The sequence below is a fragment of the Psammomys obesus genome, unplaced genomic scaffold, assembly GCF_907164565.1.
Source record: "Psammomys obesus unplaced genomic scaffold, mPsaObe1.curated_primary_1811, whole genome shotgun sequence".
In the NCBI taxonomy this organism is placed as follows: Eukaryota; Metazoa; Chordata; class Mammalia; order Rodentia; family Muridae; genus Psammomys; species Psammomys obesus.
The window spans coordinates 571,007-584,034 of record NW_026596326.1 but is presented as its reverse complement, the minus strand read 5'-3'; the positions used below and the strand labels follow the sequence as shown (position 1 = coordinate 584,034).

The 13,028-nt window shown below is 46.7% G+C and overlaps 1 protein-coding gene across 2 annotated transcripts in view; it reads right to left on the bottom strand.

Moving 5' to 3' along the window:
• Positions 1–13,028, bottom strand: part of Rufy1 (RUN and FYVE domain containing 1) — a 41,595-nt gene that overhangs the window by 9,725 nt on the left and 18,842 nt on the right. For both annotated transcript variants that reach the window (XM_055597146.1, XM_055597147.1), the window contains exons 8-12: positions 11,700–11,769; positions 8,715–8,816; positions 7,291–7,407; positions 6,226–6,393; positions 1,929–2,026 (exon numbers count right to left, since the gene is read on the bottom strand). In XM_055597146.1, the coding sequence (XP_055453121.1) occupies positions 1,929–2,026; positions 6,226–6,393; positions 7,291–7,407; positions 8,715–8,816; positions 11,700–11,769 (555 nt within the window). The remainder of the gene's footprint in view (positions 1–1,928; positions 2,027–6,225; positions 6,394–7,290; positions 7,408–8,714; positions 8,817–11,699; positions 11,770–13,028) is intronic.

Here is a 13,028-nt window from a genome sequence, read left to right as displayed (position 1 = left end):
TCCATCTTTTCCTTTCCTGGTCTTCTTCTTCCTCTCTCCTCCTCTTCTTCCTCCTCCCCCTCCCATCTCTTCCCCCGCCCCTTCTTCTTTTTTGTTTGTTTTTTCAAGACACTAGTTCTCTGTGTTTCTCTGGCTGTCTTGGAACTCAGATTCTTCTGCCTCTGCCTGCCAAGTGCTTGGATTAAAGGTATGCACACATGGAGGTTGGAGGACGACCTGAGGTGCCAGTCCCCTTTTCTCACCTTGCTTGAGGCAGACTCTTATTTGCCACTGTGTGCACTAAGCTTGCTGGTCCACAAGTTTCCAGGGAGTTTTTTTTTGTTTTTGTTTTTTTTTTTGTCCCATCCTGCCGCAGGCACTCCATCTTTACAGTACTGTGCAACTATGCATGGCTTCATATGGGTTCAGGTCCTCATGCTCACCCATGGCAAGCCCTGCTAAGTGTAGAGCCAGCGCGCCCCCCCCCCCCCCCCCCCCCCCCAGCTTTGGATGTTTTTAGTTGAACTGATTGGCTTGTGTTTTGAAAGTTCTTTATATAGTCTAATACAAGCTTGTCAGATATTATCTTCAAATTTCTCCTAAATTCATAAATACCCTTTTAATTCTTTTAACTGTGTTTTATAGGATGAAGGTTTAAAGTATTATCATATTGCTATTATTATTGTTTTTCTCTTTTGGTTTTTTTGAGACAGGGTTTCTCTGTGTAGCCCTGGCTGTCCTGGAACTCCCTCTGTAGACCACGCTGGTCTCGGACTCACAGAGATACGAGGTCTGCTTCCTGAGTGCTAAGATTAAAGGCCAGTACACCATGCCCAGTAAGTTTAGAATTTTGAAACAGTCTAAATTCACTAAGTTTTTTTCTTATACCTCTGAAACTATAAGCCAGTTCCACCCCCCAACCCCCAACCCCTGAGACAGGGTTTCTCTGTGCAGTCTTGGCTGTCCTGGACTTGCTTTGAAGACCACACTGGTCTCTAACTCACCACAATCGACCTGCCTCTGCCTCCCTGAGTGCTGGGATTACAGGCATGTGCCACTGTGACCAGCTTGCCAGTCCCAATGAAATGTTCGCCTTTTTAAGAGTTGCTGTGGTCATGGTATCTCTATAGCAGCAGAACACTAAGAGGTAGGCTTTTATATACCCTAAAGTCATACAGTTTTCGTTTTTTTTTTTTTTCCTAAAAGACTTAAGAGTTTTTAGTTTTACATTGAAATTTGGGATTCCCTTTGAGGCAGCTGTTCTACATATCAGAGTGTGGGTTGAGAGTCACTGTTTGCAGATGGAGCACCAACTATGCCAACACCATTCCAAAGACCACCTTTGTTCGGCCTCAGCATCTCTCAAAAAGCAGCAGGCCTCAGCTGTGCACATCTGTTTTGGGACGCTATCATTTTTTTTTTTTAAGATTTACTTTATTTTTGTGTATCTCTGTATGTGTGTGTGTGTGTGTGTGTGTGTGTGCATATCTCTGTATGTGTGCATGTGTACACGTGTGTTGTGTGTTGGAGCCTGCAGAGGCCAGAGGATCTCAGGGAGCTGGTGTTAGAGGCCGCTGTGAGCCACCCAGTGTGGCTACTGGGAAATGAACTGGAGTCCTCTGCAAGAACAGTAAGTGCTCTTAATTGCTGAGCCATCTCTCAGTCAATGGAACTCTATTCTGATCTACTGCTGAGCTGATATTTGAATGTGACAGTGCGATCCACTCTTTGTCTGGTCCCAAAGCCTCAGAAGACACTCATTGGCCAAAAGCCTGACTGGCTGAACATTGCTTAGGCCAGACTGCTGCACCCAGCCTTTTCCTTAGGCAGAGGGTGGGCCAAAGAAGGACAGTCACGTCAACTTGTCTGTACTTCTCAGTGGGATTCTGTGGTTGTTTCTAGGCCCAAGTATGCCCTGTAAATGACCTGTCTATCAGAGAAGTGATTACCTTTCTTCCATTTGTTTCATGCTGGACATCACCTGGCTGGTTTTTCCTTCAAAAGATGCAATGGCTTCATTCTTCTGCTGTAAACAGCTCTCTGCATTCTATGAAAGCAAGGAAAGGGCTCTGTAAGCTGCCTACTTCTCTTCGACATCTCTGCATTACAAACAGGCCTCACTGTTAATGTGTACTCTGCAACACTCTCAAGAGTATTTCATTAATTGCTGCTCTTCCCTAGAGCCCAGGAAGACAAACCAGGTCAAGGCTCCAGCTCTGCCAATGGAAGAAGAGCAGAGAGGCAGGTACCAGGGTTGGCTCACTGCAGTCAGTGTGGACTCTGCTCCCGAGCATCCTCACAGCCTGTGCATACCTCCTAGTTCATATAACCCTTCGAAGGGCTCTAGAGTGAGGCATTGTCAGCCTCGGTTTCCTATCAAGAAAGGGAGGCTCAGAAGAGAAGAGACTGGCTGGGGGCTAGAGAGCCAGTCAGAGGCAGAGCTGTTCTTCAGCCACGTCTGTGAGACTCACTCTGTCCCAGTTGCAATCAGAAGAGGTACCCCGTACTGTAAGCAGAAGGGAACACTCTGTAGTCACAGAGGCATGCTGTAAAATAACAGGCTACATAAAGACTGCTGTGGAAGGAAGTCAGAATGAAGTCCTAAGGAACACAGGCTGACACCAGGGAGAAGTACTAATGAAAACAACAGCATGCTAAGTGTTGTTCAGCTTAGAGAAAAAAATAACTGGAAATTATGACATGCTCAGATCTGGAAGGCCACAGCAACCATGATCCTCACTGCAGTGAAATGAAGCTGTATTACGCCATGGAGGAAGTTGAACGCTGACTGAAATATAACATGCCCTGACTCTACGAGGCATCTGTCTGAGATGCTAAAATGTAGAAATGTGCTTCTTTGGTGATTAAATACTTTTGTCAAGATTTGAAGGACACAGACAGTTTGTTTTTTGCTGTCTGTACCCTCAGGTTCCGTGTGTGTGTGTATGTGTTTGACATAGGGTCTTACTGTATGACCAGTCTATTCTTCCCCTTGGCCCATTCTCAGGAATGCTGGGATTACATGAAGCATCACAGATATGTAGTGTGCCCAGCTTTCTTGTGCCTGTTTTCCCTTTTTGGCAATGCTGGCGACGGAACCAGGGCCTCTTGCCTGCCAGGCAAGCACTCTATTACTTAGCTCTCTTGTGCTAAATTTTTTGTTGTTTTGTTTTTTGATGAGGTTTCTATTTGTATCAGCCTGCCTGTCTTGGAACTAGCTCTGCGGACTAGGTTGGCCTTGAACTCAGAGACCCACCTGCCTCTGCCTACTGAGTGCAGGAATTAAAGGCATGCCTGGCTCTTGTGCTAATTTTTAATTTTAAAAAAATTGTAAGAAAGCAGGTATGGTGGCACATACCTGTAATCCCAGCACTTGGGAGGCAGAAGGCAGGCAGATCTCTGTAAGTTTAAAGCCAGCCTAGTCAAATTCCAGGACAATCAGGACTACATAGAGAAACCCTGTCTCGAAAACAAAGAAACAAATCCCAACAAAACAACAATAAAATCCACAAATAAAAACATTCTATGAGGGCTGGAGGGATGGCTCAGAGGTTAAGAGCACTGGCTGCTCTTCTAAAGGTCCTGAGTTCAATTCCCAGCAACCACATAATGAATGGTTCACAGCCATCTACAATGGGATCTGGTGCTCTCTTCTGGCATGCAGAACACTGTATACATAATAAATAAATAAATCTATCTTAAAAAAAAAAACATTCTGTGAACTAAGAGAAAGTGAATGAAGCAATGAGCATGCGCGTCTTGACAACACTGGCGACACCCGGGTGTGGGCAGTTCCCACAGCATCAACCCTGGTGCCACGTGGGTAGTCAACAGTTCAATTTATTAGTTCAGTCTTGCTAGCACCCTGCAGAGTCAGTGTGAATGGCACGGGTGAAAGGCACTCCACGGACTGCCAAATCTCTTCACACCACAAAAACCCCATGGTTACCCCCTTCCTGGATCTCCACTGGCACTGTTGATGGCAGCACGATGGCCAAGACAGGAGTGCTGCTCTCTAAGCGAAGGCTGCACACAAGATGAGCCTGCCCTGTCAAAGCTCGTGTGACAAGCTGGAAAGCTGGTGGTCCTTGTCAGCTAGGCAAAGCAGTCGGTAAATTCAGACGCCAAACCTGGAAGACAGTGAGCGGCGATTCCACTCCAGGAGGGTGCCCGGGGAGAGTGAGAATGCCAGCAGCCCTCAGTGGTCCCTGCTGGCTTGGACAAGGTTCTGGAAGAAAGCCTGCTAGTTTGCAGAGAGACAGCAAGTCCATCGAGGAGAAGGGGCTAGAGAAACCAACTGCTCTGGACCCTTCAACATGTGAGACTAAACACTAGGCTGGACGTGGCGGGACACCCTTTAATCCCAGCACTTGGGAGGCAGAAGCAAGCCTGCTCTACACAGTGAGTTCAGAAAAACAAAACAAGACAAACAAAAAATCCAAACGAGACTACACACAGTCATAAAGGCCTTGCAAAGCAGCTCAGGCCGGCTGGAGGTATGGATCAGAGGCAGAGCACTTGCCTAGCATACACGTGGACCCATGCAGTGATAAGCGGACCCGTCTCCTCGAGGTTAAGTCTAGGATTTTGGATGATCTGTCATTCATGAAACACGCAGACCCTGGCACAGTCTTGCAAAGCCCTGAGCACAGGATAGAAGGTGTTCACGGTAAACACATAGAAGGGAAATGACCAGAGCCTGTGACAGACAGAGGTGACAGTGCCGCCAAAGAGCCAACAGTCTGCTATGAAAAATACTCATGACTGGTTCCTATAACAGACACCGGGCTGGCAAACTGCCGCCAGCAAGAGGCTGGCCATCACGGCTGTTCACCTTCGGAAAGGACACATTCCCCGGACTCCTTCAGAATGTGGCCAAAGAAGGTGCTGGCCCTCAGGTGACACAAAAGTCCTTTCAGAAGGCAGAAACAAAGCCTACTGTTAGGAACCATGGTCTTGGCAGATCCTACTCAGACAGTGTAGTTGTTTCTTTTCCAAGTTGGTACTCTACACTGTGTGTTTTGTTTCTTCCCCACCATCATGGGGCTGTGACGGGCCACTGTGAGGGGCAGTTGGCTTCCAGCTCATAGGTCATGTGGGCTGCTGGAGGAATACTGGCTATCAGCCAGATGGGGTGGCCTTTGAGGAGGATGCAGGGTCTGGATGGAACTTCCCAGTAGTTCTCTTGGGGCTAACTATGGACGGACAATTATGTGCCCACCAGCAAATATTCTCTCTTTTACTTAGCTGCAGCCCAGAACTTTTGGAGTTCCCAGGGCCCTGGAGCTATGATGATCAACCCTTCCCCACAGAGCTGACCAGAGGCAATGTGTACAACCTCATTCTCACTTTGATGAGAATGAGGGTCTGGCTGGCTCTAGATGGCTCCTTTTCCTCTTCCCCCTCAGAAGCAGCACTAGTGCCCTGCAAGGTACGGCCATTCTGCCTAGGTGTCTGAGTGACTGTCAAGAGCAAGGCTGCTGGTCTGTAAGGTTACCCTATTACATAGATACTTCCATGCTTCAAAGGCATTCTAGTAGACTATTAGAGCCCTTTCCCTAACACACACTATTATGTCTTTTTTTTTTAAAGATTTATTTATTTTATTATGTATACAGTGTTTTGCCTGCATGTACACCTGAACGCCAGAAGAGCGCACCAAATCTCATTATAGATGGTTGTGAGCCACCATGTGGTTGGTGGGAATTGAACTCAAGACCTCTGGAAGAGCAAGCAGTGCTCTTAATCTCAGAGCCGTCTCTCCAGCCTCCTATTATGTCTTTATATGGGCCAAAGCCTGAAAGAAATTAAAAACTTAAAACAGACAGTTTGTCAAGCGGTCCCAGCACCCATTGTGGGCAGTTCATAAGTGCTTTAAGGAATCTGATATATCTGGCCTCCTCAGGTACTTGCATATATATGTATGCATACATTCACAAAGATATACATATACACACACATAAAAATAAGCCTTTAAAAATAAATATATGCAGCAGGCATGGCAGTGTGCACTTTAATCCTGGTATTCAGAAGGCAGAAGCAGGAGGAACTCGGTTGGGTGTGAGGTTAGCCTGGTCTATGTGGTGAGTTCCAGGCCAGCCAGGGCTACACAGTGAGATCCTGTCTCAAGCAAAAAACCCAAAACACTACAGTAACACGAGTGCTGAGGATCAGGCTTGTGCAGGAAGGAAGACAGCAGTGAAAGGCAACATTCTGAGGGCAGTGGTACAGACTGCCAGCTCTCACCTGAACTTTGTGAAACATCTGTAGGTTAATTGCTTTGACTTCCTCCAGCTGCTGGCGGAGGGCCACGAGTGTGTCCTGCTTCTCATGTGTGTCCTTCTCCAGTAACTTCATGGCGATTTCCATCTCAGTCTTCATTCCAATCTGTAACTCCAGTTCCTTTTCTAGTTCCTTCAATGACACGTACAAGGAGACTCATTGAGGCAGAGGCAGAATCATATTTAACTGAGGTGGGATCTTGGGCAATGACTAAGAATCATTGCAGAACGGGCAGATTCGCGAGGTGGAAAAAGGTCTGATGGGATACTGCCATTCATTCTCTCCTCCCTTCTTTCTTCTGTCTCTTCCTCCCACCTTCCCTGTCCTCCTTTCTCCCTCTTGGCCCTCATCTTAGTTTTGGAGAGATTCTAACTGAGTAATCTAGGCTGGCCTTTAACTTGTAATCCCTCTGCCTCAGCTCCTGAGCTGTTAGAAGTACAGCAACACACCTGGCTGTTTGTCTCCCTTTTCTCATGGCACAATGATATCTGGCTCTGCATCATGTCAACAGAACACTGATCTGGCAACATGAGCCGAGGGTCCTAGAAGCCAGGTTGTCCCAAACTAGAAAACAGAACCCATGGTCTGCAGGAATGCTTGTCTTGTGTCTGTGTACCAGGAGACCTGACGGAGCAAGACTGCAGCTTCTGAATGCTTTGGACTTTATCATGGAACAGGTGCCACCATTCTGAAGTGGCTCTTTCTGTCCTGGGTATCTCAGGACACAGTGCTCCACATTCATTCCAGAAACCAAGACAAGAAAGCACACAGGAGAACTAGGTTCAAAAAGGAACAGTGGCTACCCATGCGCAGAATGGAAGTCAGTGGGCCAGATCCTATGACTGGTCTCCTAACAGCCTCTGGAAAAGACTCCTACAACGGACAAACACAATGATGACACAGAACTGCAGTGTAAGCATGAGCTAAAAGGACACCTCCTGCCTTTCCATGAGTGCCAGCAGGTGTCAGCATGCACACGCAGTGTGGACAGGTTTAATCTCCCGGAGGCCAGTGCTGGGTCTGACTCACCAGGCGGACTTTCTTCTCCTCCTTCAGCTGTTTCCACACATCACTGTACATTTCGTCCAGGCCCTGCCGGGTCTGCTTATAAGTCTCCAGTTCAACTTTGGTGTCCTGCTTTGTTATCTGAATCAAACAAGAACATCAAGAATGATTCACTCTTGAAAAGTGAACTAGCTACATTTCAAAATAGTCACAATCCTTAGCAAACAAACAAACAAACAAAGAAAAAGAATAATTTTCTACCCTTTTTTTTGGTTGTTTTTTTTATTTTGTTTTTAGAAACAGGGTTTCTTTGTGTAGCCTCGACTGTGCTGGACTCACTTTGTGGACCAGGCTGGCCTCGAACTCACAGACATCCACCTGTCTCTGCCTCTCAGAGTGCTGGTATCACAGGTGTGTGCCACCACACCCAGCTAAACATGATAGATTTTAAAGATATAATAACCTGAAAGATGAAGGATGCAAGTAGGCCAAAAGATTTGTGTATGTGCAGCAGGGTAACACTTTATATCTCAGGCAGGACTTGAACTTGCGATCCTCCTGCTTCTGCCCCTTGAATGCTGGAATCACAGGTGTGTGCTATCCTCACGTGGATAGCCCAACAGATTTTTATAACAAAGGTAGCCAAATAGATTTTTATAACAAAGTGAAACAGTTTAATTTTCTTTACAACAGGGCAAAAATCCTGGTGGGAAAGGCTCATTCAATCTATCATACAGTATTTACCTAGCACTGAGGGACTTGTGATTCAGACCCCATCTCTACCCTTAGGTCACCAGGTAAGGCAGAGCTGCAACCTAGCACTCTACAGACTGCCAGGGCATCTGTGGTGAAGGAAGAACAAGGTGCTAAGAGAGCATAGGAGAAGGAATGCCTTGCCCAGCCATGGAACCAGGGGCAGAATGACAGCCCTCTCAGCACTGAGCCTAAGCTAAAGAACAAATTGGAACTCTGGAGTACAAAGGCTGGGAGTCTCAGGGGTTTCACATGATCCAGGTGGCCTGGACAATGGTGGGGACAGCAGCGAGAGGTACTTTCTGTTTTCAGACAAGCCTTTTCTACACTCTGGAGACTGGGTCGCAGTTAAATCGCGGCGGGCCTTGCTCTGTGCAGGCTCAGCCTCAGTGTGCTCACTGACCACAGTGGGAAGAGGGAAAGGCGCTCTTCTGCCCAGAACAGACTCAGGCTCTCTGCTCCAGACCAGCATGGACGGCCTCCATTTCCCTGGTCATCTAGGGAGGTTTAAGGCATCCTGAAGGCCATGTGCAGGCTATCTGTGATTGTGATGCCATTTTATACCAAGGGACTCGGTACTCTAGGGGGATCCTGAAGCTTTCTCCCATGGTGCCAAGGTTCAGTGGCAAGCTTGGAACTAACATGGGTTGTGTGTGAACAAAAAACACTGCTCAGCTGTCCCGTCTTCCTCTCACCTCCACACTCTTTTCGCTTCTTTCTCGAATTAATTCATTCTGTTCTCTCAGCTGCTGCTGTTCTTCTTGCAGGGAACAAATTCGGTCTGTTGCAGCTGAAAGCTGATTAAGAAAGATTTCTTACATTTTTTAACATCAAAATTAATCTTGCCGCCCAAATTAAGAGCTGACAATTATCTTCTACACAATTTATGATGCATCTTAATGTTTGATATTTTACTTTCTTGCTTTAAATAGAAAATTCATGGTCCAATCTTCCAGAGCCATCTATGCAGTAAAACCTCTGTTAGCACCCACCTCATTCTAGCTTTCTGTACCCTCTCTAAATTTTTCCCCACATTGCAAAATCAGTTACTTGATGTTTCATGTGAATGATAATTTACATACAAACACACATAAATTAAAAGTGCAGATATCCACAACTACAGAAGCACCACGCATTCAGAATAGCTTTTAAATATAGAACATAGTTATACCAACAGGGAGATAGGTATGGTATGCTCTCATCTGTAATGTTAAAAAAAAAAAAATCAAGTATGCCCCAAATTTGTAAAATGAGGAATATTTATGTTACTGACAGACAAAGGGATTTCAGGGTGTTTTTGTTTCTTGAGACAAAGGGTTTCACACTACTGGCTGGCCTGGAACTCAAGAGACAAGCCTGCCTCTTGCTGCCAAGCCCAGTCCATTTGTTGTTGTTGCGTGTATTTGTGTACATACCCTTGCCTGTGCATGCACACATGAATGCCAGAAGCATTCATGGGGTCTTCTCCATTGCTCCACTTTAGCTTTTGAGACAGGGTCTCTCACTGAGCCTGGAGCCTGCTGTTCTGGCTCAGCTTGCTGGTCTGCAAGCCCCCTGGACCTGTCTGTCTCTGCTGTCCAGCATTGGGGTGCCAGGCTCGTGAGCTTTGACTCAGGTGCTGGAGATGCCAACTCAGTTCCTCACACTTATGGGGCAAATGCTTTTTACTGAGCCACCTCCCCAGTTCCCATTGTCAGTTTCTCTTTCCTTCTTTTGCTTTTTTCTTTCCTTCCTTCCTTTCTTTTTTTGGTTTTTGGTGACAGGGTTTCTCTGTGTAGCCTTGGCTGTCCTGGACTTGCTTTGTAGACCATGCTAACCTTGAACTCCCAGAGATCTGCCTGCCTTTGCCTCCCTGAGTGCTGGGATTACATGAATGTGCCACCACGCCTGGCTTCATTTTCTGTTTGTTGATAAGCAGAAATAAATTTTATTGTCAAGGGAGAACAAAGATTTTGGAGGAAAGAATTACACTTAAGATATCAGAAATAGGCCCCAGAGGAACCCTTTCTCTCCTGAAATGTATCTTCGTGGCTTACGGGAAGAAAACTTGGATTTATTCACGAACGTGTCTAGTAAGTGGATGTCATGGGAGGCAAAGGAGATGGCACAACACTGAAACTAGACCCTTCCTTACTCCAGCTTGCAGAAGAGGAGGAACAAGAAGCAAGCCAATCGCCCATTTTCCCTCAGTGAAGGTATCTTGAGATATTCAACTGTCTTCTGAAATCCTTCAGAGTTCTTCCAGGCTGAAGTTTCTAAATAACTGCTATGCCTAAGAAAGACCCCCTAAGGCCCTGAAGGTGTTGGCTGTCAAAAGGGAAGAAGCAGGCAACAGCCACCAGCTACTTACCATCCTTCTGAGGGGCCTTATCTAAAGTATGTCTTTTCCTAGAGCCTGCTGAAGAAAACACCCAGCTGCTGAGTTTCAAGAGTATAATCCAGTTAAGGCATGTCACCTGCCTGGGAGTAGTGCTTTGTTCTGAAGTCAATCAAGCTTTCAGGCCCTCCCGCAGTGCTGCTTCATGGCTATTTCTACCCCAGTAAACTGATTTAATCTCTACAACAAAATCACAAATTCTATTTATCACCGAAGCTGATACAAGGAGATGCTATAATGAGGCTTGAAAACCTACCTATCTCCATGGAGGCTCAAAGGCCTGACTGCCAAGTAAGGTATGTGGGCTAACTGCAGTGGCTTCTTGCATGACACTCCCTGGGAATACTGTGTCTCCTTCAATTCACAATCCTGAGCCCCCTCCCCTGAAAGCCCCTAAGGAGAGCAGTCAGCCTACAGTGAACCCTAGGGGGTCCTTCACTTACAGTCCTTCCTAGCCCACTGACCCTGCCTCTGCACTGTAGAGTGCTCCTTTTTAAGCCCCTTCTCAAAGCTCTCCTCCTTCCTACTACCTGTGGAAAGCCTCAAGGCTGAGCAACCCCCCTCCTGCTAACAGGAGACAAGATGTGTCCACCAGGGAGACTGCCGGGCAGCGGGCAGCAAGCCTTCTTCCTTGGCCTCAGCCCTCCTTCTTCCTGTCCTTTCATTCTCTCTCTTCCTAGTAAGAAAGCAGAGAAAGAGCATGCTGTGGGGAGACCGGATCTGTGTTCCCAGGCGGTCAGAACAAAGGGGCGGGCTGGGGGCCTCTGGGTAGTCTGTGTTCTCTGGGGCGGCAGGGAAGCATGTGACACCACTTCACATCTACCTGACGGTGCATTACCCAGAGGTGATAAAACCGAGGTCGCTGGGACCTGCCTCAAGATTGGCTTCCATGTCTCACTGGGAACCCCTACACAGAAGGAACACAGACGCTCTGTCTCCTGTGCAGTTCCACACGAGGCTAGCTCCCCTCCTCCCACCAAGATGCTATAGTCAGATGCACCAACTATCCCATCTCTTTCTCTTTCCGTCTCCTCTTCTTGTACTGTGTATTGAACCTGGGCCTTGTGTATAGTAGGAGGGCTCTACCATGGAGCCCTCTTTACTTTCTGAGACAGGGTCTCCTGAGGTTGCTCTCACTTAGGTTCTGAACTCACTCGCCAGCCCAGGCAGGCTTTGAACGTGTAATCCTCTCGGCTTAGCCTCCCAAGTAGCTGGGATGACAGAGCTGCTGCCACCAGGCCCGATTTACACCGCTTCTCTTGACCTTGGGTCACTCTATTTTGTTTGAGCAAAACTTACAAACCTCTTCCTGAAGCTTTGAGTTCGTCTTTTCCAAGCTGTCTATCTTGGTTTGAAGATCTCCAACTGTGCAGCTGCAGAGAACAAACACACAGACTTAGTGTAAACCTAAACCTGGACTGTTTTCCCACCAATGAATGAGAGGGATAGTCCTGACTTCCTGCATGAAAGGACAGGCGCAGGGCTACTCAGAACTCGGAGGCAGGAACTCTCAATGTGTGTGGACACTGAGATACTGTCAGCCTGGTGTGGTGCTGCACACCTTTAATTCCAGTACTTGGGAGGCAGAGGCAGGATCCCTCACTGTGTAGAGCCTGGTCTACATGGTGAGTTCCAGGACAGCCAGGACTATGTAGACAGACCCTGACTCCTGACACACACACAGACACTAAAAATAACAATGAAAAACTATTGTCAATATATCTTAGCCTCAAAATAAGTCTACTGATGTAGCTACTCAGTCATAAAGAAAATGTTTTCCCTCCAATACAATAAATGGTGAGAATCAGAATGTACTGATATTCATATTAAGACTTTTAAAATAAAAAGACTGAATTACATTTACCTGCTTGGCAGGGGTCACCTGCCACAGTGCAGCTGTATTGTTCAGCGACATTTGGGAGTTAGTTTTCTCTGTGTGCTGCCGTGCCTAGCCAAGATCATCAGGCTTGGTAGCAAGAGCTTTTACCTGCTGAGCAATCTTGCCTATTTTTATTTTATTTATTTTTATTTGTGTGTGCACATGCGTAGGTCAGAAGCTGACACTGGATATCTAAGCTGCTCTTCACTTCTTTAAAAAGATTTACCTGTATGTGTATGGGTGTTTTGCCTGTATGTATTTCTATGTGCTTAGTAGCTAAGGAGGCCAGTAGAGGGTGTCAGAGCTCCTGGTATTGGAGTTACAGATGTTGTGATCTGCCCTATGGGTGCCAAGAACCGAACTCTGGGCCTTTGCAAAAGCAGCCAGTGCTCTTAACCATTGAGCCATCTCTGAGATTCACCCGCCTCTGCCTCCCAAATGCTGGGACCGAAGGTGTGCGCCACCGCACCCAGGCAAGATTTACTTTTTATGTGTATGAGTGTTCCACCTGCATGAAGATGTGTGCTCCACATGTGTGCGCACAAGGGACACAAGAGGATGTTCGATCCCCTGGAACTGGGGTTATCAGCTAGCATGTGGGTGCCCTGCAGGAGCAACAGCTGCTCTCAGCCTCTTAAGTTATCGATTCAACCATTTCTGTAATATTTTAAACCACTTTTTATACTGAAAAATATAAAAATGCAAAGAACCTGCAAACAAGAAATGATAGGTTTGATGATAGCAACAAGCCCT